Source organism: Brassica napus, chromosome A7, assembly GCF_020379485.1.
Source record: "Brassica napus cultivar Da-Ae chromosome A7, Da-Ae, whole genome shotgun sequence".
NCBI lineage: Eukaryota > Viridiplantae > Streptophyta > Magnoliopsida > Brassicales > Brassicaceae > Brassica > Brassica napus.
In genome coordinates, this window is record NC_063440.1 from 3018652 (window position 1) to 3042817 (window position 24166).

The following is a 24166-nucleotide window of genomic DNA, read 5'->3' on the forward strand; positions in this document are numbered from 1 at the left end:
TAAACAAGGAGATCAATCATGATTTTCCACAATCTTACGGATAACCAAGAAGAGAGAAGGTCGTCGAAAAAAATGGGGGGGGGGGGGAAGTTTAGGAGGTATATCTGAAATTAGACCGACCTTGTGAAGGTATCGTCATCGTAGTTGGGTGAAGGAGAGAGTCGTCTGGATTCGGCTGAGTCTGGTCCTGATGGGGTTCTTCCCCTATCATTGAAGATTACCCAGAGAAGGCGGTCGGAAATGTTCAGTATGGGACGCCCTTGGGATGGGGAACACTGATTCTCAGCCGTTTTATTGACCAAGGAAGGTTTTTCCTTGCATCTTGTTGTTACTCCGACTTCTGCTGGTGCTCCCATTGTGCCTTCAAGCGTTATTCATTGGGGCATTTTGTAAGTGGAGCTTTGGATAAGAGGTCTGCTGTCGACGGGTAGATCAAAGGTGATGACGATCCAATGAAAAAAGCAAGGTGGCGAATTGAGCGATCTGTTTCATCTTCTGTGGCCCCCATTGAGCTAGATGACATCTCCGCTGGGTCTTGTCCAAGAGCAGGCCGATAGAGACTGGGATAAATTTTTGGCGCATGTGAGTTTATTTCCTCTTTGCTTGGCGTTCTTGGTTGATAGTAGTTAGTTATGCTTGTTTGGTTAGTTCATAGACTATTAATTCGGGTTATTCTTTTGGATAGTTCGGTTTTGGTTATTTTTGTTCGACATAAATCTTATTGAATTAACCCGAAATAAAATTTGGTTTGGTTCGTTAATCAGTTAGTTTGGATTTCAAAAATTCTATTAACTTAATCAAAATTTTGATTTTAGTTATATTTGGTTTAATCTTGTTAAATTTGGTCAATTTTGGCAGAATCGGTTAGTTCAGTTTCAGTTTTTAGTATGGTTTGATTATTTTATACTTTTTTTGAAATAAAAAAGAAAATCAATGTAAGCAGTTACCGAAACTAACCGAACCAAAAACCAATTTATTTAAGCTGCCAAATCAGAAAAAAATCCTACCAAAATAAGTGAACTAACCACAAATTTCATTTTGGCCGGCTCTTGAGGTGTCGACTTGGAAAATTGGAGTCGATTTTTGTCCATCAAAACTTGAAAGCTCATGAATCTTGGGGGTATCGATTGACACCAGGGCTGGGTGTCGATCGATACTATACTCCGGTCACCAAAATCAACTTCGTTTTATTCTTCTAAACCCACAAATTCACATGCATCAACACCTTGTTCTCCATTCCTAGTAACGATGGCTTGAAAAAGTGTCTTGGGTTGGTGTCTGACTTTACAGGGAAAATTCCCTCACAAACTCAACAGTCTGTACAACCTGAATATCCAGCTTCTTGACATGAGTTTTCAGAGCTTCAAAGTTCCTTTTCAACATGGAATCCATCTTCTTATTGAACTCCAACATCCTGTTTTTTCCGTCCTTACAAGATCTTATCCTGCATAGACTCAAATTACTACCTTGAGTTGCTGCAGGAGGAGCCTAATAAGAAGAAAAACCATAGTTCCTCGTGAATTTGTTGCTGCTTTGGAAAAGCTTCTGAAACTAAGATCTCTGATTGTAACCTTGGAAACCAGCTCCATTGACATATTTAACATCCTTTTCTTCAAATTCTTGAGTTGGTTCAAATGTCTCAACCTTTGCAGCAAACTGAACTTGATTCTTATTCACAAGAAGATTGGTGATCATAATCCAACTTAGTTTTCACTTCAGAAATATGATTTTCATCCAATGTTTCCTTCACTTATCCGAAGCCATCTCATACCTCCAATCTACACCTCTGGCGAAAATTCCCAACAGTTGAACCTCACTGAAACCATGGTGTAGACAGTCTCTCTAGTATGCTCTGAATCTTATCCAAAAACCTTAAATGCTTCAGTAGGACCCTGAGAAAACATGGATATTTTATTTCTCAGCTTCTCAAAACTTTCATCACCAAAAAGTTGTTCAGGAATGCATTCTTGGTGTCATTCGAGGTAGTCAAAGATCCTGGCGGCAACTGCTTGAGCCAGTAAGCTTCATTCCTAACAAGAGAATATGAAAAAACGTGCAGAAGAGGTAGTCTTCATAGACTCCCTTTATCTTTATGCTTGTCACTAGATCCTAAAAACTCTCAAGATAGTCCATAAGATGATCATGAGGAAGACCATGAAAAGGGTGCTATCCCACAAGAGTGTAGTACACACGTTTAAATTTAAAGTCATTCCTTTGGAATGGAGAATCTCAAATCGCAGATCTGTTAACATAGAACTGACCAGGGATAAATTTCCCTGCTCACCAACCTTCTGGCCAGCTCTGTTACACGCTTGACCCTCTGGATCCTTTAGGACTACTTGATCATCAGCCACCAGAATAATCGGATTAACCATCTCTGCGTTTGCACGAATGGTGTCGATCATCACCAAGTGAGTGTCGGTCGACACTCTCTTCCGGTTGGTATGTTCTAACTCATAAAACTCCTGATTCGAAAGATTCAAAAGCTGATTTCCCTTATTGCTTCTGTTAGCTAGATGCATACACCTGAAAGCCACTAGAAAAGAGATATAGAACTATTAATAAACAAAAAAAATATTCGACACCTGATCTAGTGGTGAATCAAGAGTCCCCAACAACGATGCCAAATTTGATATGATTATATTAACCCTAATGAGCAACTGTACAATTTTAGAGGTGCATTGTAGTACTTGGGGATCATATTCACAGAGACTCAGATCACACAATAGACTTCTGATTTTCAAATTAAGCTAGACAGCAGTAGTTTTAATGCAATAGAATGGTAAATAAAGATGTTGTAATCGAAGGAGAAGTGCGCTAGACTCAGGATAACTCACAGGTAAATCAGAATTGCAGATCAAACAATTGCTAAAGGTTTATGAAGAACAGTTCTAGAACTCAAAGCGTTATAATCAAATCAATCAACTTTCGTTGCAGAGATAATCTATGTCTAGATTCTAGAATTCCAAATATTTTGTGATTCCAATCAGTTAAGACAAACATTAAGATCAGGTTTGATACGTTCACTAAATCGCTAAACCAAATCTAATTCAGTCTGATTGATTGAACTACATCTAAGATTAGTTCAATCAATCAATAATGCTTTTGCATCTACCAATTATCCTAAGATCTTGATTTCAGGTTGTGAATCTAAATCTAGCAGTAAGAACAATCCAAATGAAGAATATACGATAATCCTACAAATTCAATCTAACAATTCATCATTCCTTTGAAGAACCCTGAATCTAAAATGATCGATGAAATATAAATCATAAGATCGAAAGAGTAGGTAATGAGTTCAAAATCTTCTCTCTAATTTTTTTTTGACTTGTCTCTCCAATGCTCTCTAAAGTAAAATAAAGTTTAGCCTAAATAATTTCTTTAGAATAGTTAATATAGGTTAAAACACGAATCTGACCTCTTTTTAAATAAGGGAAACGTTTGGGAAAACTGCAGTTCTTGAAACTTCGTTAAAACACGTCAATTTATTTGTAAGTGATGGGTGTCAGCCGACATCATTGGTGGGTGTCGATCGACACTAGGTCCAATGTTCGACTCCGGCTTGGTATTTTCAGCATCAATTCTCTCCAAACTTCAAAGTTCTCCAGAATCTCCAAACTTTTCCAAAGCGTACCCGAACCTACAAAGACTCCAAAAACAAATCAAAATATATAATAAAGAATCTAAAACATGATTTATATCATGTTCAAATCCATAAGAACCATGATATATCAACTGGTGTTGTGGAAAGAGAGAGGGTGGTTTCATAGATGGACGATGTATGAAAGATGCTTAAGCAAGGTAAGGGGCTTAACTTGAGGAGAGATACCATTTAGAGGGCGGTGATGGCTGAGAATCAGATTTCTGGCATCGTTGCTTGCCTTAAAACTACATGAAGGAGGCTATCTCGACTTCTGAAGAGAAGATACACGAGAATGAGGCGGTGTCGGATGCCAGCATAACTTCTCTTGATGAGATGGATGTGGTTGATTTGGTCATGGAGGATTTTTGGAGGTGCATGATCGTGAAGGTGATCCCAAATGAGTTTGTACCATTTTATCTTTGTTTTATCGCTTATTTCCTTCTGGAATGCTGGCTATTTATAAAAAAACATGTTATCACTCGCCTTTGAAGGATTTGTTCCAAGTAATTGTGCCTTTTGGTTTTTGAATTGATGATTCTTGAAATGATTTTCTTTATGGGGTTGTTGTAGCCAGGAGCACGAAGCTGGGTTTATCCTTTTGTTGCTAGCTTGCTATGTCAGCTCGACTATTGTTCTTGCATGAGATCGGGTCCTGGTTTTCCCTTACTCATGTATGATGTTGTTATGCTTGTGTCTGTGGGGAATAAGACTTGTGGCTTATTCCCTAGGGTCAGAGAAGCGTACGAGAGCAGATTAGCTTATTTAGTACCACTCGACTTCCGAAACTTTACATGGTTATACCCAATTTTGTTCTATTGTATATATTATTTTCTTTCGGGGAAAGCAAGATTTAGCTCGATTTATCCCCTTATGGTGGAGTCGAAGATAGTCATGCGAAAATGGCTTGGCTTATTTAGTACTTATTCGATTTCTGTCTCTCTACATGGTTATTCCTTGTTTCCCATTTTGTGTATATTAGAGTCTATTTTTGGACCAGTACTTGGCTTGGCTTATTCCCTTATGGTGGAGTCAAAGATTGGCATACAAGAATGCCTCAGCTTATTTAGTACATATTCGATTTGCCGATCTTTGCGAGACTAGGCTCGACTTTTATTTGTAAGTCCTAATTATTCGGGCATGATGTTTAAATGTGGATTATTTAACCACTGAATTCATTTGGAATACGTCAGTCGTACACTTGGCCAGCGTTTTGTATCTTATGCCTTAGTTTTCTCCTCGATTTAGCTTTTCAATGATGTTGTGGTGATAAGCTTTTGGTCTATCTTCTTCTTCAATTTTGTGGCAGTCTCTGTTCGAGAGTTCGAAGTCCTATTTTGCTGGCTAACAATTGGTTATGTTAGCAGTCATGTTAGCAGCCAATATTTTTTTAGAAATGGTTGTAAAATGATTTTGTAAATAAATTATATTAATTCTTAAAAGTTAGGAATTATGATTTTTGTTTTTATTGATAATTGTTTACTAGAATTATTATTTTGTTGTTTTTGCTTTAAACAAAAAAACAAAATGTATCCTTTTGCTAGGTTGTTGCTTCTGATTTTTTTAATTCTATTAAATATTTTTTGTAGTATTTTCAGGTTAAATTTTTGGTAGATATAACTTTATAACATATAAAATATTGGTTTATTAAAATTTAGGAAAATAAAATCTATCTTACTAAAACATTCATATGTGATTTTTCAAGTTCGAGCATCTTTTAGAAAGTATTAAATGTACGTTTCATAATATCCCAACATAAATTACGCAATATGTTCACTAAATGCATTTATTTATTTTAGTAAATAATATAAAATAGTTTCAATAATTTAATGATAATATATTATAATATCTTTTTATTTTAAATATCTATATAAAGTTTTAAGAAATTGGTAGGCGGTAACTAGACGCTTTGCAGAGGATTAGCACCTAGGCAGATTATTCAGAGCCTAGGCGGAGACTAGATGTTAACGAATTATTGATTAATTTTATATACATTTTACATTTATTAAGATATTTTAGTTTTTGGCTTTAACTATAAAATTATCTTGATGAATTATCAAATTAGAAATACAAAATAAAAAGAATTACAAAACTTTGTGAATTTTTAGTAACATTATTATTTAATTTAACAGATTTATACTATAATTTAAATTGTTTACACTGATTTAAACCCGTTTAAGCTGATTTAAAATGGTTTAAAACGATTTGAATCTTATAAATCTTATTTTTAGAAAATTGTTTCGGTTAGAATGGATTTATTTGCCGCCTCTTCGCAGCCTATACTGATTTGTGGAACCTTGTCTATATATATTCTAACAAATTTGTTGAAGAAAGATTCTAATTCTTATTACAAAAATAATTTTTTTTAATATATTAATTTTTTTTTAAAAATATTATAGATCATTATTAATTTTTCATTATTTATAAGGAAAAATCAATAATTTGATGTTTTTATATATTATATATTCATCTAATTTTTTATATTAAATTTGTAATCTTTTTAATTAAAATAAATAATATAGAATATGTTCTCAAAACATGTTAAATTTAGTAACTATGTAATATATTTATATAAGAGTGAAACTTTTAACATATCTTCAATTTTTAGATCGACAACTATATATTATCTAAAAAGATTAACTTTAAGGTATTAAGTTTTTATAAAAATAATGTATCGTTTTAATAGTGTGGATCCGAATCTAGTAACTATTAAAAAAGCATACAAATTATAAATAAAAAAACACTGGTGTATCACTAAATAAAACTTCTTTAACTTTAAAATGCAACTGGATCAAAGGCCGTAGAATGGAATAAAAAAATCCTAATAATATAAATTCCCACGTTTATAAGAATGACAAATGTTGGCAGATAAATTTTGTAAAGACTGAATGCCCGAAAAAATATTAATAATAGTAATAGATTTTTATCTTATACAAGAAATAAAAAAAATTAGAAGCTACTAGGCTCACACGTGAGCGTGACCAATAAAGTATGAAATCTGGTTAATTAGTAGGTATGAACTGAAAGAGGCTTTCTTTGTTCCCATTTTCTTCCTATTTGCTTCGTTGTTGTCAACTTCTGGAAGCCCCTCTCATTGATCGCAACGTGTATCTTCATTCTCCTGCGCAATTTAATGAATAGTCAATCCTCTTCGAATCTTCAACGATCTTCTTCGTATATTTAATAGGTTTCGGTCAAATGAAAACATCACCTCTGGCTCTTCCTATATAGTTGTAAACTTTACATCGTTAAACAAAAAATTCTATTTCGCTTCCTTCTCCTCTGCTTCAAGACCTTTCTTCACCACCATCATTCCCATTTTACAGGTATCTTTCTCAAGAAAAATTTGAGGCTTTTATTTTCAAAGAGATTGTTGTGGTAGGGCCTGCTTTTGCTGGACTTCTGTCTTAAGCAGTTATTGTTGTGGGGATCGTCTGATACAATAGTTTCAAAGTTTCTTTAATGTGTGTATTGGTGGGAAAGTCTCTTTTTTCATTTCTACCACTTGTTTGGTCCTCCTTCTCTTTTTTGTTTTTGAAGAGATAAATCATGAATGGTTGATTTAAACAGGGGGATTCAATGGAGTTGTTGTTTGGTTTTCAACCATTTTAATATTGAATTTGATGTCTAACGTCTTGACCTTTTCACTTACCCTGAAGTGACTCTGTTTAAACTATAGAAAACCCACAAATAAAAAACTAAGTTTATGTGTCTGGTCTTTGAGTTTGGTTCCTGATAAGCCTTCTTCTTCTGGTTTTTTCTTGTTTTATTATTTTTTTGGAATCTGATTTGAGTTTATACATTGATTTAAGATATGGATACCAACCGGAGAACTCACCCGGATTGCAAATATTCTAGAAACCCCTTCCATGAATGTGCTTCTGATTGTGTAGAGAAGATTGCTCAAGGCAATGGAAAGAAGAATTCAAAGAAGCAAGGTATCTTTTTTCTTATAACTTTCTCTCTTCTTGGGGATAGAATCTGCAGTATGATTGATCTGTTAATCTATAAATGTGTTTTGGCAGTCGATCAAACCACATCATGTTTCATCTGAGTGAAAATGATAATATTTGTCAGTATCAAGAACTTGTTCTAGAGTTTTTGAAATGAATAAACTGTGTTTTTGCTCTGTTTTTATAATCAAGACTCTATCCTTTCTTTATTCTTATTCTTGAATGTTTTATTACAGCCTCAAAGGTTCTTAGCCTCCCAGGGAGTTTTGGTAAGAAAAAGACAGAATCACACCCACCGTCACCTCTTAACACAAGGCAGCATCAGAACGGTACTGCCAATTCGCCAAGAGTTCATCAATCAAGACCTTCACCAATAGCTGTGAAGAAGACAACGGTTCCCGAAAGTAACAAATCTTTCCCCTCTTCACCGGCTGATGAAATCTCTGTTGACCTCAACGGTCAGCATGATTCTTTCAACCATAGGCCAGAGAAGCCCTTGAAGACGGTTCCTCTATCCCCAAACAACATGGTATTTCTTGACATGTTTTTTTTAATAGGAGACAATCTTACAAGTAAGAGAGGGGCATGTTGACATCTTCTTCTGTTTTGTTTTAATGTTGTTGTTTAGGCTGATCGTTACAAAACTGTATCACCAAGACCTCGAGGAGGGTATGAGCACAACGGCAAGAATGAAACAGCCAGTGAGATTAGTGAATTCAATGCTGTAAGCCCTCCAAGGTCTTACGTCAATGATGATGATGATGATGAGGAAGGTGTAGAGCTCGACCTTCAATCAGTAATGTCGGACACATGTGTTTCGGTTGGAAAATACCGTGTGAGCTCTGGTGTCTCCACAATCCTACAGTCAATCATCGACAAACACGGAGACATAGCTGAAAACTGCAGGCTAGAATCAGCATCGATGAGGTCCAGATACCTAGAGTGCCTATGCTCGCTGATGCAAGAACTTGGATCAACTCCGGTCGCGCAGTTGACCGAACTTAAAGTGAAAGAGATGCTTGCGGTTATTAAGGACTTGGAGTCTGTGAACATCGATGTTGGTTGGCTACGTTCTGTTCTTGAGGAGTTTGCTCGGTTTCAAGAGAACGCAGACGCGGAGAAAGAGAGACAAGAAGAATCACTGAGGTCTAAGAAACAAGAACTGGAGATTCAGGAAGCAGACTTAGCCAAGATAGAGGAGGAAGCAAGGGAAGCGAGGTTGAGGGTGGAGGAGATGAAGGCGGAGCTGGCTGAGCTTGAGACAGAGCGGTCGAGGATGGAAGAGATGGGTTTTAAGGTTGAGAAATTTAAAGGGAGGTCGTTTCTTGATGAGCTTCTTTGATGTTAATAAGAGTAATTAAACTCAATACTCCAAAAGTATAACGTTTAAGTTTGATATTGTTCTTTTAACAGTCATTAAATGTGAACGATATTACAGTTCCTAGTGAGTTGATTACTATTCACAGAGGGTATTATTTTCTTGTTTAATTCTTTTGTACCTGTGACAATAAATTACCTCGTTCTTATTATAATAGGTTTCTGAATATTTTGTATCTTCATACTTATTGTTTAATAGATTGCTAATATTTAGAGGTTGAAATGAAAAAGTTAATACATTAATTTTTTTTAACTGAGTTTTGGAATGAATATACTCTGTTTTTGCTCTGAATAAATATATACTCTGTTTTTGCTCTGTTTTTGGACAATCTGATCAAGGCTTTTTTTCTTTTTTTAATCATCAACTACAGATTCATACTGGAATTGGAGTCTCTAACTTTTCTTTATGCTTATTCTTGAATTGTTTATTACAGTAGTCTTGGATTGGAGTCTCGTTGACCATAGTTATTGATTCAATTTTGGGTTTGTAAAAGTTTTAATCTCTCTTACTAGAACACAAATATTACTTTGAACCCAATTTTTTTGTAAGATTAAAACTAAATAAATCATTTTATTATAAAAGAAACTAGAGAAACCTCTAAGATAATTTTTTTTTAATTTATTTCACAAAAAGAATCCAGAAAAATGATCAAACGACGTTTTATTAAAGAGAATATATATAAATATTTATATTCATAGAGTTAACTAATCAAAACGTATGGTTTAGAGTTAAGTTGTGAGGTTTTGGAACTAATGTTTAAAACAAAAAATACTAAATTTTTAAAAATAGTTTCAAAAACCATTTTTGAATTCCAGAAAAAAAAATTGAATTGTTCTTAATGTGAACAGTTGCTCATTTGTTTGATTGAACAGTTGTTGCTCATTTTTTTCTTTGTTTCCTTAAATAAAATTTACAAAATTATATAATGTGATTAATATATATGAGAGCTAATTATTTTGAATAATAAAGATTTGTTAACAATTTGTGTATATTATATCATATTCCTAGGTTATTTATTCATATTTTTGCTTTCTTGGTGGGATGCATTGTATACTATTTTGTTTATCTTGCTTTTGAGATATTTTTTCTTATCATTCATTGTTACTAGGGAAATTGCACCCTATATACATAAAAAAAACTTAAATACACTAACTAACCAAAATTTCCCATCTCTCCTACTTTCTCTTCCTATCTCTCTACTCTCTCTCCCAAAATCTAATTTTCATTTTTTTTTGGGTTATTTGGCAAATAAGCCCTTACTAGGGAAAGTAACTTATGTGAAAAATGGAAAAGCCTTCGTACCTATATTCACAGCGTTTCCAACAGACATGATGTCAGACTCCGTATATCTCTCCTCCTTTTAGTAGGCAAAACCCCTACTAACATGTCATCATAGAATAAGTTTACCTAAAATCATTTCCAACGCATATATAATCAACAAAGTTTTACACCTTAAAATATATGCAACAGGTATTACAAAAAAAAATGCAAATAAAATAAACAAGAATAGTAAAAACCCACGATAAAAAATATTTAAAGTTTTAAACCATACTGATTAGGTTTTCTTTACGATTGTTGTGTAATTAATGAACCTAAAGAAAAAACTTATTATTGTTAAGATCATGCTTTGTGGTTTGTTGTTCAACCAGTTTAGTTTATACGGACTATCCAACTAAAACAATACATAAACTGGACGCTGATTGTATCATACGAACGGTTCTAAATCTGGACCAAAGACATATACTAGCCGGTTTAATTCCGGTTAAGTTGTCCAATCCTCAATCTTTTTTTTTTGAAAAGCCAATCTTCAATCTTACTACACATTACATATTGATATTAGTATACGGTTGGCTCTCTACTCTTGCATAACGTTTCCAGAAGCAAGTCTAAATTCTTCCAAGAGGAACCAGTCCCTTGGACCAAAGCTTCTTTTGCCATTTTTGAATATTCTTTTACATTTTCCCTTGCGAGTTTTCCGTCTCCTTCCATTAGTTCTCGAATCTGTAAGATAGAAATATTTTTTAAACACATAAAAAAATTTAGATGTCACCCTAACATTAAATAACTATAAAATTAACTTATCGATTTGAACCCTTTTTTGAACCTTGTGTATTTTTTTTAGTTTGTCTTTAACAAATAACAGAAAGATCATTTTCATAAAGATTTATAAAAATAATCTAAAAATGAAGAGTTTTCTAACAAACAGGAAAGATATCAAAATAGTAAGTTGGCATATATATATATATATATATATATATATATATATATATATATATATATAACACATAGAACAAGATCTAATTAGCTTAAAAAGACAGAATTAACGTTGTTATTTACCAATAATTCATGTCGTAATCTGTTCGAACTATTAAAATCAAAATTAAGAAAAAAAATTATGTTTGCAACTTGATTACCTTTTGACTTAATTCCTTTCGTGTCACGAATCCTTGCACACTCCCGTCTTGGGTTTCAACTCTTACTCCAACTTTTACCTCCTCAGCTACCATCTTCGCGTTGAGTGGTTGATCGGCCATCATTGGCCAAGCCAACAATGGGACCCCAACGCATATACTCTCTTGTGCTGAGTTCCAGCCACAATGACTCAAGAAACCTTCAACACTTTCATGTGACAGTATCTCCCACTGGTCTACCCAATCTGTCACTATCATCCCAGTATCTCTTATTCTATCTTTGAACCCCTCTCCAATAATCTCTTCCACGTCTTTTCTTGTGACCCATAAAAAGTTTATCTTGAAAAATCATAGACCATAAATTATTAATTCAACGTAAGAACTCAATTATAACCCATGTCGGTAGTTCAAAAAAACCTATGTCGTACACTGAATACCTAACTTGTATAGTCACTACTTAAACTAAAATAATGAAACTTGTGACATGTAAACTAATATCGAAAACCATAATCAGTTATTAATACATAATCAAAATCAGAAAATTAAAAAAAAATCAATTAAGATATATATATATATATATAACAATGAAAATGAAAATTTAGTTAAATTAGCTTGAGTTTAATTAAAATTGTAATCATCAAATAAATTTAATGTAAATACATTAAATAATCCAAAATACATAAAATGTAAAAATAAATAGAGAAAATTAAATAGAACAAAAAAATAGAAATCAACTTACGTTATTGTTAAAGTTTTACCAAATCTAGACCTATAAAAATAACAGCATTAACTCAAGGAATTTTAATTTGTCTGACAAAAACTAAATTTAGAGAACTAAAAAAATAATAAATATGCATAAGTTTCTAAATAAATACAATTTCATTAAAAATATTTATGAAATTTTAAATTTTATTAAAACTCATGCCGATGAATCACAGTTTTTTTTTTAGAAATTACCGAAAAGCATAAGTTATAATAATTACATAATCAATACAAGTATTATTTGAAAATTAGTTTGGAAAATAAGATCTAACATTGCTTCAATCAAATAATTGTAACTATCATACAATTTAACACTTAGGGGATGTATTGAATCTGAAATTTGAAGTGATTTGATTTTAATGAGTTTTTAGATGATTTTAGATGAATATTAAAATTTGGTGTGGTTTTGTTAAAGAACTCTAGAATCTCATCTAAAACCATAGATTTGGATTTTTATTTTAATAACTAAGAAACCTCTCTCAAACACCTTAAAAACATTTAAAGCACTCTAAAATCTCCAACTTAAATTTTGTTCAATGACAATAGATTTTAGAGTGTTTGTTAAAATGACAAGTTCAATAAATGTTTTAAAATCATCTTTTGAATAACATTAGATTTGTCACTTAAATACAAATCATCTAAAACTCTTAGTTGAATACACCTTAATCTCTTAATACTTATATAAACAATAATTCACATTTCTCCGTTCAAACAAATGTAATTACCTATATATAAATTTAGTTAACAATGAGTTTGACACTTAATCTTCTAATATCTAAACAAAGAATGTATAACCAAAATTTTAATACAAAAAACAAATATAGTTACAATTAAATTAACAAATTTAAATGTATTCATATAAACACAGTAAAAACTTACAATTCACGATTAAAACAACAACAATACTAAGAATTAAAACAAATTTAGTTATATAATTAAAATTTGGTGTACACAACATAATCATATTCACGCCCAACTTGACACAAAAGAAAATTAACACAAAATTATATCTTTTAAACAAACCAATCCATCAAATTCTGCGCGGACTTGCCCTAGTATGTTATAAGTGAGTATTTTAGTCAAAAATTAATTACGAAAAAGAAAAAAACATAAGAGAGATGAGAAGAAAAATTCTAAAATATTATTAACATGTGTCATTTTGCCATTCATTACAGCATTTAAAGTAAAATAAATTATAGTTAAATAAATAAATTATAATAAAATATTAGTATTCATTTAATTAGAACTCCTTTTCAAGAACTACACTGATAAAATCAATAAGAATCAGTTTAAGAGTTGATTAAGAAAAAAGAATCAGTTAAAGAAAGCTGTGAAATTGTGAAAAGGTGGAAAAAAGAATCGTAATTTTGCCTAATCATCATTTTGCATTTATTAAATGAACAACTCAAAAATTACATAAAACAAGGTGTTACCCAGCTCAAACCTATGATAGTATGATCTGCAAGCTGTTTTAAAAGATACTAACCACCAGGCTATGTAATCTTCATGGAAACACTTCACACATATAATATAATATTTTAAACTTTTTGCGATGTTTCTACATTTGAGATATGTATCTTCTGTTTATGTTATTTATAGAAATCATTTATAGTAAATACAATACTTTTTGAAAAAGAAACTTTTCTTTTGAGCAACATGAAAAGAAACTAAAAATGAAAAAAAAAAGTAATTGTTCGTAATTGTTTTAGTTTATTAAAAAAATTGTGTACTTAACTTTTTATGAAAATTAGCATGAATGCAACGTCTTGAAAATAAATTATTAAATATTATAGATTGATGACAAAAGTATATAATATAGATTTTATATGTCCTACTGTATCGACACGGAAATGATTTTAATAGAATCAAAACACGTGCCGAACAATAAAACAATAAAAACACGTCATAAAATAACATGCTTTTTGTATCCATCGAGATTTGCTTTTATAAAATTGTTCGCATCTATAATATTAAAAGAGAAGAAGTTTTGAAAAATTTATTTATGAAAAATTATTAGACCATTTTATTAGACTTAACTATTTCTCACCTTATATTTTTCTAATTATCTCTAACTATTAAGATCTTACCATATATTTTTCTAACTATAAAAAATCTACCTACTCATTATTAATTATTTTTATTATATATAACCAAAGTTTATAAATACGTTTATATTCTTTCGTTTTCTTTCTGCAGATACAAACTTTTCATTCAGCAAAAAATACCTACATGAAACAGACTCACAAAATAAATATTTATTGTTTCACTGTGTCTATATTAATAATTCTTTGAAGCTTGGTGTTACAAAATAAATATCTACACGACTTCAAATGGTAAAGGCGATGATTCTGATAATGGCATCATGTACTTGGTGCTTCGAAAATGTTATCATTTACGAAACTATATACTCTTCATGGATTATCGGTTTAGATAGAAAAATGGTTCTTTTTTTTTTTTTTTTTTTTTTCACTGAAGTTTATTAAAAGAACTTAGCCCAACAAGACTAAGCCCACATGCTATACAAACCAAGGTCAAAAGAAAGACTAAAGAAAAGGCCATCAAACCAAACGAAAGCCCAAAACAAACGGACCAAACAACATTTTGTTAACTATGGGCCTGACCCATAGGAGAAACCCGTTGTAGAAGGAAGCACACGTAACCCACCAAATGTCTGATCGTCTCGCGATCGAAGAACACGTGTGAAGTCACGAATCCCTTCCTTCCACCGGAACCAGAGAGAAGAACGGCGGAGCTCCGCCGACAGTGAAAACGAACCACAAGAACCAACAGAATGGTCTTCAAAGAGGCTCGAATCAAGGAATCTATCTGGCGGATCTACGAACCGACGAAAGATAATCAACCGCCTACAATCGATCTTACATCTCCGACTATCATGCAAAACCAAACAGGCATCTTTAAAGATAAAGATAAGCGTGAAGATGCAAAAACCCAAAAACGATTGGGAAGAAGAATCGTCAAAGCTTCAGAAAGAGAGGCAGTGAGAAGGAAAAGAACAGAGTCGTAGATCAAACGGATCCGGAAAAACCCGGACTTGAGCCGGCGATAGCGATGCTAGAAGGAGCCATCACCTCCCGGAGACAAAAGCCAGCCGTCCACGCCGGAGAAGAAGGCGAAGACGCCGGAGACAGAGACCGGTCGGATGAAACCGAAACCGGGAACAAAAAACAAAGGTCTCTCTCACTCTCAAAACAAAATCTAACCTCTCTGAAAGATTTTTTAGAAGATAAGAGAGGAAGAGTGTCCGAGAGAGAACTCTCTCTCTAGGAGAGGAGAGAGAAGCCTTGAGGCAATATTATCGTCTAACTATAGAAAAATGGTTCTATATATTTTCAAACTTTCACATATAAATATTTGATGAATCTTAAATATGTATTATAATCAATTAAAATATAAAAAATAACATTTTAATAATTTTTCTATTTTTCAACTTGACAACTTTAAAATATCCAAATATTTTTATGTCATTTTGTTCATTCAAAATATCTAAGTCAAATAATTAGCTCAAAATATAGTAATATACTAAATCATTTTCTAGATTTATCATTAGATAGTAGATCAACAATTGTCAAATACGGAAATTCATCGTTACGGGTGATACTTTATTTACATTCTAATATATTGAATCAGTTATAACAAATAAATGCATAAATTTATTTATGGAACTTGAAAACATATTTTATTGACGGGAGATTTAGTTGGAATTGCACATCAAATCTTTACTATTAAAAAGGGAAGATTCTTAAAAAATCTACTTATACAAGGTTGTTAGACTATTTCATTAGACTTAAATATTTTTTTGGTCTTACCTTATATTTCTCTAACTATAAAAATACTTTACATATCTTTTTCTAATTTAAATGAACTCATTTATTATTCTCCTATAATCTATTATATAATTACTCTAACAATAAATCCCTATGAATATAGACAGATTATTCGAACATGTTTATACATAACGTGATCATTACCACATATAGTTCAATTATTAGTATAAAACTTTCAATGGCTTAATTATGTTTAATATAGGTTGTAATGGATAATCCTCTGGTTTGTAACAATTTTTTTCATTTTTCACTTTGGTTTATATTTTTCGGTTCCAAAAATATATGATATGCTCGGTTATTTATAAAATTTCAGCTTAATTTTAGTTTTTTTTCCAGTTTGGTACGGTTCAGTGCACGCGGGTAAATATACTCAAACCTATAAAATATCTTATATAGAAATTGTATAAAAAGAATTTATTTAATTTCAAAAATAAACCCGCGCTTTCTAAACGCGGATCAAAATCTAGTAATAATTAAAGATATGGAAGCAGGTTGACCAGTCCTATGTCCAATAAATTTGTATAATTAACGTTTAAGAGCATCTCCAATGTAAAACTCCATTGTTTTCTCTAAAATAGAGTAAAAGTGAAAATAAAGTAAAATTGATTTAATCCTACAGCATTTTTCACTCCATAATAGAGTGATGAATAAACAAAAAATAGATTATTCCTTTTATGGAGTAAATTTTATTATGGAGTGAGATATGAAGTTGAGTTGAAGCATTCTTTACTCTATATTCACTTTTACTCTATTTTAGAGAAAAAAATGAAGTAAGGATGGAGATGTCTTAAGAGCATGATTAACATGAATTCTTAGGGTGAAATTTTTAGGAGAATATAAAAAACCGTCTCTAGCTTTTTTAGTTAAAAATTAAGAGACGGTTTATTATATTACGCTAAGAACTCCACCCTAAGAATCTCTCATTAATCATGCTCTAAAAGCATCTTCATCCGTACTCTATAATTTTAGAATGGAACAATGGAGTATAAAAAATAATACTAAAATACTTTATAACGCTTCAAAATATCTCTATCCGCATTTTACAATTTACTCTAAAAGTGAATGGAAAACAGAATATAAATAAAAAATAAAAAATACTAAGTGGAATGGAAAATAAAATATAAATAAAAAATAAAAAAAATATTTTATTTTTTATTTTTTGTTCATACACCATTTTTTACTCTATTTTTGCAGTAAAATATAGAGTATGGAAGAAAATACCCTTAAATAATATGTGTACCTGAAGGTCAATCATATATAGGATGAATAATTGAATACAGACATATATTGTCTGTAGCTAAGGGAACGCGTACGTACCTTGGAATCTTCCAAGCCAAAAGCTAATTCATTGAGTTGCTTGTTTGATATCTCTGCTTGCGTTCCAAACGCCACGTACAAAACCGGACATCCTTCCTCTAACTTCCGGTCCAGCCAGTGAACCCAAGCCGGTTTAGCACGTCCTTGTTTAGGAAGATCTGTCAGGCATAGTGGTCCAACACACCACGACTTTGGTCTGCCAGAGTTGTTGTTGTAATCGACGAATGTTGACTCAAGCTCGTAGAAACTATTTACTAAGAACCCATGGCTTGTAGTAGTCGACATTCTTTGGTCAATGATTAGCTCAGCCGCTTCACCCGACTGAAAACCATGGCTGATATCACACTTCTTTATCCGGATCCATGGAAAGTCTGGTACTGTTACCGGTTCAGTATCAGATTCAGTTTCCGGTTCGGTAAAGAGTTTGTGTTTGAAAGCAGAGACAGGGACAGCAACAGCGTACGAGTTCATGCCATAGAAGACCAATCTTGGAATCTTGAACTTATCTGCGGACTCCGATGTCCACCAGAGGAATCCATCTGAGACCATGAAGGAAACTTCTGGAAGATTCTTTAGTGATTCTTCCAAGAAAGGTTGGAGAAGCTTCGTGGCGCGCGTGAAGGGAACGTAGAGTGACATGGAAGGGAGCTTGTCGGTGCTCTCGACTCCGGGAGGGATTCCGGTTATTTTTTCCGGGAAAGGGAGAGATATGACTTTGTTCTCCGGTGTGTCGGAGAGGAACTCGGACACAAAAGGTTCGTTCTTGGGGGTGGTGAAGATGGTTATGGAGACGGTGGTTGGTTGCTTGCAGCTGTGACGGAGTAATAGACGGCCGAACTGGAGGAGAGGGATTGTGTGGCCTTTTGACATGTAAGGGAAGAGAACCACATGATTTGATGATACTGCCATTTTGTTATCTTGTATATGTTTCTTATGCGTTTGCAAGCCTATTTATAGGCACATGTTTGTATTGATATTCATTACTTATACTTGTAGATTAAGGTGCTGTTTAATAAAGTAAAGAAGAGTTAATTCAATGAAAAATGTATCATGTTTACATCTATAGATGTTGAGAAAAATGCATATACACATGTCACATGTGAGAGGAGACACCACGCAACTTTGCAATTTTCCATATATAATATAAATACTTAAAAAAAAAAATACAAGGTATTGATCCCAACTGATTTCAGTTTCAAAGTTTGATCTTTTTGTTCGTATGTTATCTGGGTAAATTCATCGGGAACAACCAGGGGCGAAGCCACATGATAGGGAAGGAGTGCACAGGCACCCATAATTTTTTTTTAAAAATAGTGTAATTGCTAAGTAATTTTATATGTGCACCCACTAAAATTTATAATTGTGCACCCATTAGAATTCAGATTAAATCATTAAGGGCAAATGAAAAACAAAACAAACTAAATTCCAAAAAAAAAATAGCTGAGCCCACAAAAAATAAAAAAAACGTTTAAAGCCAATTATAGTTTTCAATTTCTTTGGCTAAAATCATAAATCTCTAACTAGTAGTAACTAGTAACTATTAACGTGACATGCACAAAACTTTAAAAATATATTTTATTTCCAATTTTTTTTTTAAAAAATATTTTGATTTGTTTCGAATAGTATTTGAATTTTACACAAAAGTTCTAAAGTTTTAAACAATGACAAATGTGACTTTAGATAAATTTTGTTTTTTATCGACGATGAAAAAGTAATTTAGCTATTTAATTACATATCTTTTAATTTGTAGACTTTTGAAATTGGTTTTGAATTTACCTGTTACTAGTGCAAGTCATGAAAAACTGTTTTTATGCAATGAAATTAGTGGAAACCATCCTATCCAAACGAATGTGAGATCATTTTAAGTGATTATCTCATTTTGATTTACCAAAAAATTGCTTGAAAATATCACAAACTAAGAAGTGATACCTTACTTCAAGCAATGATTAATTTATAATGTATTAATATCAATATTTTATTATATATTTATTTTCATATTAAATCATATTTTAATTTTAAATTATATTTTTTTATTTTTTTTTTAATATTTTAATCTTCATATTAATAGTGCACCAAGCATAAAAATTTTCTGGCTTCGCCCCTGGGAACAACTATATATGTATGTTTCGTTTTTCAAATTGCTTACAACTCATTTAGCAAAAAAATTTTGCTTACAACTTGTTGACCAAAAAAACAAAATTGCTTACAACTTTAGTCAAGTCCCACTTTATTCGGTCTACAGGTAAAGTTGATCTTCGATGTAACACATAAATTTTGAAATTTGAGTGTTTCATTTAACTTTAATTTTGAACTAGATTTTGATCCGCGCTTAGAAAGAGCGGATTTATTTTTGAAATTAAATAAGTTCTTCTTATATAAGAGATCATGTATAGGTTTGAGTACATTTATCCGAGTGCACTGAACCGTACCAAACTGGAAAAAAGACTCAAAATTAAGCTGAATTTCACAAATAATCGAGCATAAAAAAAATAGAAACCAAAGTAAGAACCAAATGAATACTTACAATTTTAAAATACAAATTATATACCTATTAAACATAACTAAACCATTAAAAATTTATACTATTAATAGAATTATATGCGGTAATGATCACATTTGAATAATTTATCATATATTTATATGGATTTATTGTTAGAGCAATTATATAATAGATTATGAGAAAATAATAAATGAATTCATTTAAATTATGTAAAATATTTATATAGTTAGAGAAATATAAGTTAAGACCAAATAAATAGTTAAGTCTAATAAAATGGTCCAACAACCTTATTTAAGTAGATTTTTTAGGAGTGATTCCCTTTTAATAGTATATATATATATATATATATATAAACTAAATAAATTGATTTACTATATATGTCACCAAAGTGAATTTGCCTTTTCAATCACATATTCGTATAAAATTTCATTGTTAAACGTGATTTATCTGGAATAATAAAAAGATGAGAGACGTATCGAAAAATAATTTGTGGTATCATGTAAATGGGCTCAGAGTACGAAAAAATATCATGTGGTTAATGTATGGTTTGTAAACAAGATATTTGAACTTCTAAAAAAATTAATGCACTGTATGTCGCAAGGAATAGAGCCCACGGATCGAGAAAGCGAACGTAGGAAACCAATTAGCCGTGGGCAAATGGAATGTTAGAGTCGAACACAGAAGAATGTGGAGTTATGTGTGAGCTCACACTAACATGAGTAACGATGTCCGGGCGCAACGAGGGCGTTGCATTCTGTGAGAGTAAGTGAATTGTAACATTCCGGTTTGTGATAACGGCTTAATAGAATTGATAACTACCGATGTCATCAAAGTTCACTTAACTTTTCGATCACACATCTGTAAAGAATTCCATGGTTAAGTGTACTTTAACTAGAGTAGTGAAAGGATGAGTAACATACTGGAAAGTCATTTGTGGTATCGTGTGAGTGAGGTCAAAACACAGAGAAAAATCATGTGGTGATTATGGGGTCAATAAATGAGACTTTCGAGCCTCCAAAAAATTAACGCACTACACGTCGCACGGAATGGGCGAGTAAGCACGCGTGGAAAGCCCATTAGCCATCGACGGTCGAGATGTTACAATATATTCCGAACTTCTGACCCAAAAAATTAGCATAAATGTTTTCAGTGAATTAAAAGATTGTTGCCTTGACACAACTTCAAAGAACGCTTCGGAATAGAGGCAATTTTTGGGGATATAAACCTATCTGAGTTTTTTTTAATCCAACATCACTTATATTTCATCAAAAGAATTAGGTACAAAGGTTGAAACCAAAACATAGTTTAACCACTTATAAAATTAGGGATTTAGTATCAACCTGAATCAAAAGATCCAATATTACCAAATCAATCCCCATTGTATGCTTTAGCCCCACAGAGAACAACATCTCCCACACCTTGGGATGACATTTTCTCATTTCACCCCTAATTGGATCTCATGAACGAACACAACTACTAGCAAAAACATTAGACAACTTTGAAAGGCAATGTTCATCGAGTTATTGGTCCCAAAATATGAAAATGTAGTGCTTGTCCCAAAAACATCTTCACCACAGGTGCGTCTTCGAACTCATCTCATGACCATTGGTGTTCAATGCCTCGTTCCTCAGCCAATAAACCAGACAGATGCATCTAAATGAAAAAGCGGACGTTGGAAGCAAAATGTGAGCGGGATCCGCAAGTTCTAGCATCCAGAGGTGTAAGCTCTTACCTCTAGTTCTGTCTTTCTTCCCAACGCTGGGAAGTAGAAGCTCAACCACATACCATCTTGAGATAAACTCCTCCGCTTTACCACTCAGTTGTTGTAAACTTCGGTACGTGTTGTCCCCAAGAACCTGAAAATAAACCGCTTTCTGCTGGTCGTTGTTTCTCTTGTCTATTTATCACACCACCCCAAAAGGAGGTAGTAAATGGTGGAGGAGTCTCCTTGCCAAGCCACGTGCTACCACTGCGAGATATTCGATGAAGATCTGAGAAAAATGAAAACTAGATCTGGCTTAAACTCCCAGCCCTGAAATCCGACTCTCCCCCATACCAACATGTCACTAGTCTCGCCATTACTCCAGATGAAGCCGAGGACTGACACCTTCGAGCTTCAACGTTGTCCAGTGAGTATCAAGCAGTCCAGAACACCAAGCAAAGAAATAGGGAGGAGAAGATGGTGAAGAAAGCAAAGAAAAAAATAGGGAAGGAAGAGCCTCCGGCGCCGGCAACCGTCAAGCTGAAGTTAGGTTTCGAAGCTTTTTTAGTGAGATGTTAGAGTGATTGGGTTTTTAGAGAGATAATCTTAGTGAGCAGGATTTATCAGCTATGAGAATTACTACTTGATATATTAGTGATACTTTTAATATATTTAAATTATTTGATGTCGTCTTGTGGAAGAACTACAATTATTTCATAAAATTAAATTCCAGATGTGTCCTAAAAACTTTCTAAGTATCTGAATCCGATCAAAATTGAATACAAAGAAGGAACATAACCAAGTGCATTTATTAGCCAGTAAGACTTTCATTAGGAAAGCTTGTTATATATAACCTTTGTGTTGAAATTTAAATTTATATATATTGATGTAATGGTTTTTTCCCGATTGATCTTGTATTTTGTTGTAAAAAGATTCCGATATCAATATATTGATTTTCCGAAAAAGAAAATATTTAATTAGTTTTTAAATAATAAAGAAAATACAACTATTCATAATAAAAACATGTATCCAGAGTATATAGATAGGTTTCCAAAAAAAAATCTCAAATGAGAAACCAATTTACTTTTTTCCTTCTTTAATTATTTATTAGTTGAAATACTTGTTAAAAACCAATGATAATGGTAAAAGAAAATTAATAACTAATAATAATGGTGTTTTGTGGAAACAAATGAACCAAACCAAACCAAAGTATATGTCTGAACCATTCGCTTAAAGATTTTATCAACCCAAATTGTTTATTGGTTTTAAACCGAACCAAAAAAATCAACGTTTTTATTTAATTAGATTAAATGAGTATACTAACAATATTATTGTAACGCCCCGAGTATCTATGGTTAATGAGCATTCCACACCCACTCACTCCACATGTGGGTCCATTCCGTGTGACAAGCAAAGCGTTAATTTCTGGAAGGCTCTGAAGTCTTATTTACTGATCCTACAATCACCACATGACTTTTTCACGTGATTTGGTCTCACTCGCATGATACACAAATAATTTAAAGATATGATACATGTCCTTTCAATACTTCAGATCAAGCACACTAAACTCTTGAGTGTTTTTTGGATGTGCGACCGAAAAGCTAAGTTCACTTTTAGTAACATAGGTAGCCAAATCAATTATGTTAAGCCTTTCAACATATACCCAAAATGATATGTTACAATTCACCATTTTTAAAAAAACGCAACGTCCTCGTTGCATCCAAAGATTATTATCCATGTTAGTGTGAGCCCACACATGATTTCACACTTGTCTGGGTTTGACTTTGATACTAACGATACCCATGGATAATGGGCCTCCAATACCCGCTTTATCGGTCCATGGGTCCCATTTTGTACTACAGGCGGTTCGTTAATTTTTCGGAGGTTCAAATTTTTTTTTTTATTGTAATAACCACATGACCTTTTCACGTGCTTTCGTTTCACACACACGATATTACAAATCACTTCCCTATTGGTTACCCATCCTTTCACTACTACAGCTCAAACACGCTTTACTCTTGAGTTTTTTTGGATGTATTGCCGAAAAGATAAATGCACTTTAGTGATATAGATAATCAAATCAATTCTCTTAAATCTTTGAACATATACCAGAAATTGGGTTGTTAAAATTAAAATTTAAGATATTTAACCATCAAACTTAAACAATTAAACATAGTTTTATATTTCACTTCTAAATGAATAAAAAAATACAACTAACAATAAAATACAAGAATACTAGGATCGGCCCGTCCTACGGGCGGGATATATTTTACTTGTAATCTAAGTTATTATATTTTATATAATTTTGTGGTTTGTGTTTTAGGTTCACAATTGCAAGTGATATGTATGAGATCTACTATTTTATTAATTTAAGTTGTTGGTTAGCTTGTTTGTAAGTAATTTTTGTTTTGATTTTATTTGCTTCTAAGACATCACCATGACTGAGTTGTTATGTTATTTTCAATTGAATAATTTGTATTTAACAACTAATGTATATGACTTTTTTTGAGGTTCTCGCCAGCCGTAAGGTCTTTGCATAATTTTCCAAAAAGAAAATTTCAACTTTGGTTAGAAACTGACAATGAAAAAATTAGCCATCCAGTTGAGTTGGAAATAATGTTCCTGGGTTGGGAATGTTGTTCCTGGTGTTCATCGGTT

At 32.4% G+C, this 24166-nt stretch overlaps 2 protein-coding genes across 2 annotated transcripts; one reads left to right on the forward strand and one right to left on the reverse strand.

The window, feature by feature from the left end:
- The first annotated feature begins 6683 nt into the window (after nt 1-6683).
- Nucleotides 6684-9139, forward strand: LOC106428700. Its single transcript, XM_013869449.3, has 4 exons — nt 6684-6966; nt 7453-7578; nt 7830-8122; nt 8222-9139. The coding sequence occupies exons 2-4, from the start codon at nt 7455-7457 to the stop codon at nt 8933-8935; spliced, it is 1131 nt and encodes a 376-aa protein (XP_013724903.2). The 5' UTR covers nt 6684-6966; nt 7453-7454; the 3' UTR covers nt 8936-9139.
- Nucleotides 9140-10636: 1497 nt separating this feature from the next.
- Nucleotides 10637-18345, reverse strand: LOC106428730 (UDP-glycosyltransferase 90A1). The gene is made up of 3 exons (XM_013869490.3): nt 17307-18345; nt 11386-11721; nt 10637-10972 (listed from the first exon to the last, which is right to left on the reverse strand). Exons 1-3 carry the CDS (start codon nt 18213-18215, stop codon nt 10808-10810), a joined length of 1410 nt encoding a protein of 469 aa, XP_013724944.1. The 5' UTR covers nt 18216-18345; the 3' UTR covers nt 10637-10807.
- Between the last annotated feature and the right edge of the window lie 5821 nt (nt 18346-24166).

Bases quoted from the DNA above. Each gene is read 5' to 3' on its own strand.
- LOC106428730 (XM_013869490.3), bottom strand. From the start codon at position 18,215: ATGGCAGTATCATCAAATCATGTGGTTCTCTTCCCTTACATGTCAAAA. The intron at 11,722-17,306 runs GTACGTACGCGT...TGATTTTTCAAG, and splicing joins TTGGCTTGGAAGATTCCAAG to ATAAACTTTTTATGGGTCAC. The intron at 10,973-11,385 runs GTAATCAAGTTG...TCTATCTTACAG, and splicing joins GAAAGGAATTAAGTCAAAAG to ATTCGAGAACTAATGGAAGG.
- LOC106428700 (XM_013869449.3), top strand. From the start codon at position 7,455: ATGGATACCAACCGGAGAACTCACCCGGATTGCAAATATTCTAGAAAC. The intron at 7,579-7,829 runs GTATCTTTTTTC...GTTTTATTACAG, and splicing joins GAAGAATTCAAAGAAGCAAG to CCTCAAAGGTTCTTAGCCTC. The intron at 8,123-8,221 runs GTATTTCTTGAC...GTTGTTGTTTAG, and splicing joins CTCTATCCCCAAACAACATG to GCTGATCGTTACAAAACTGT.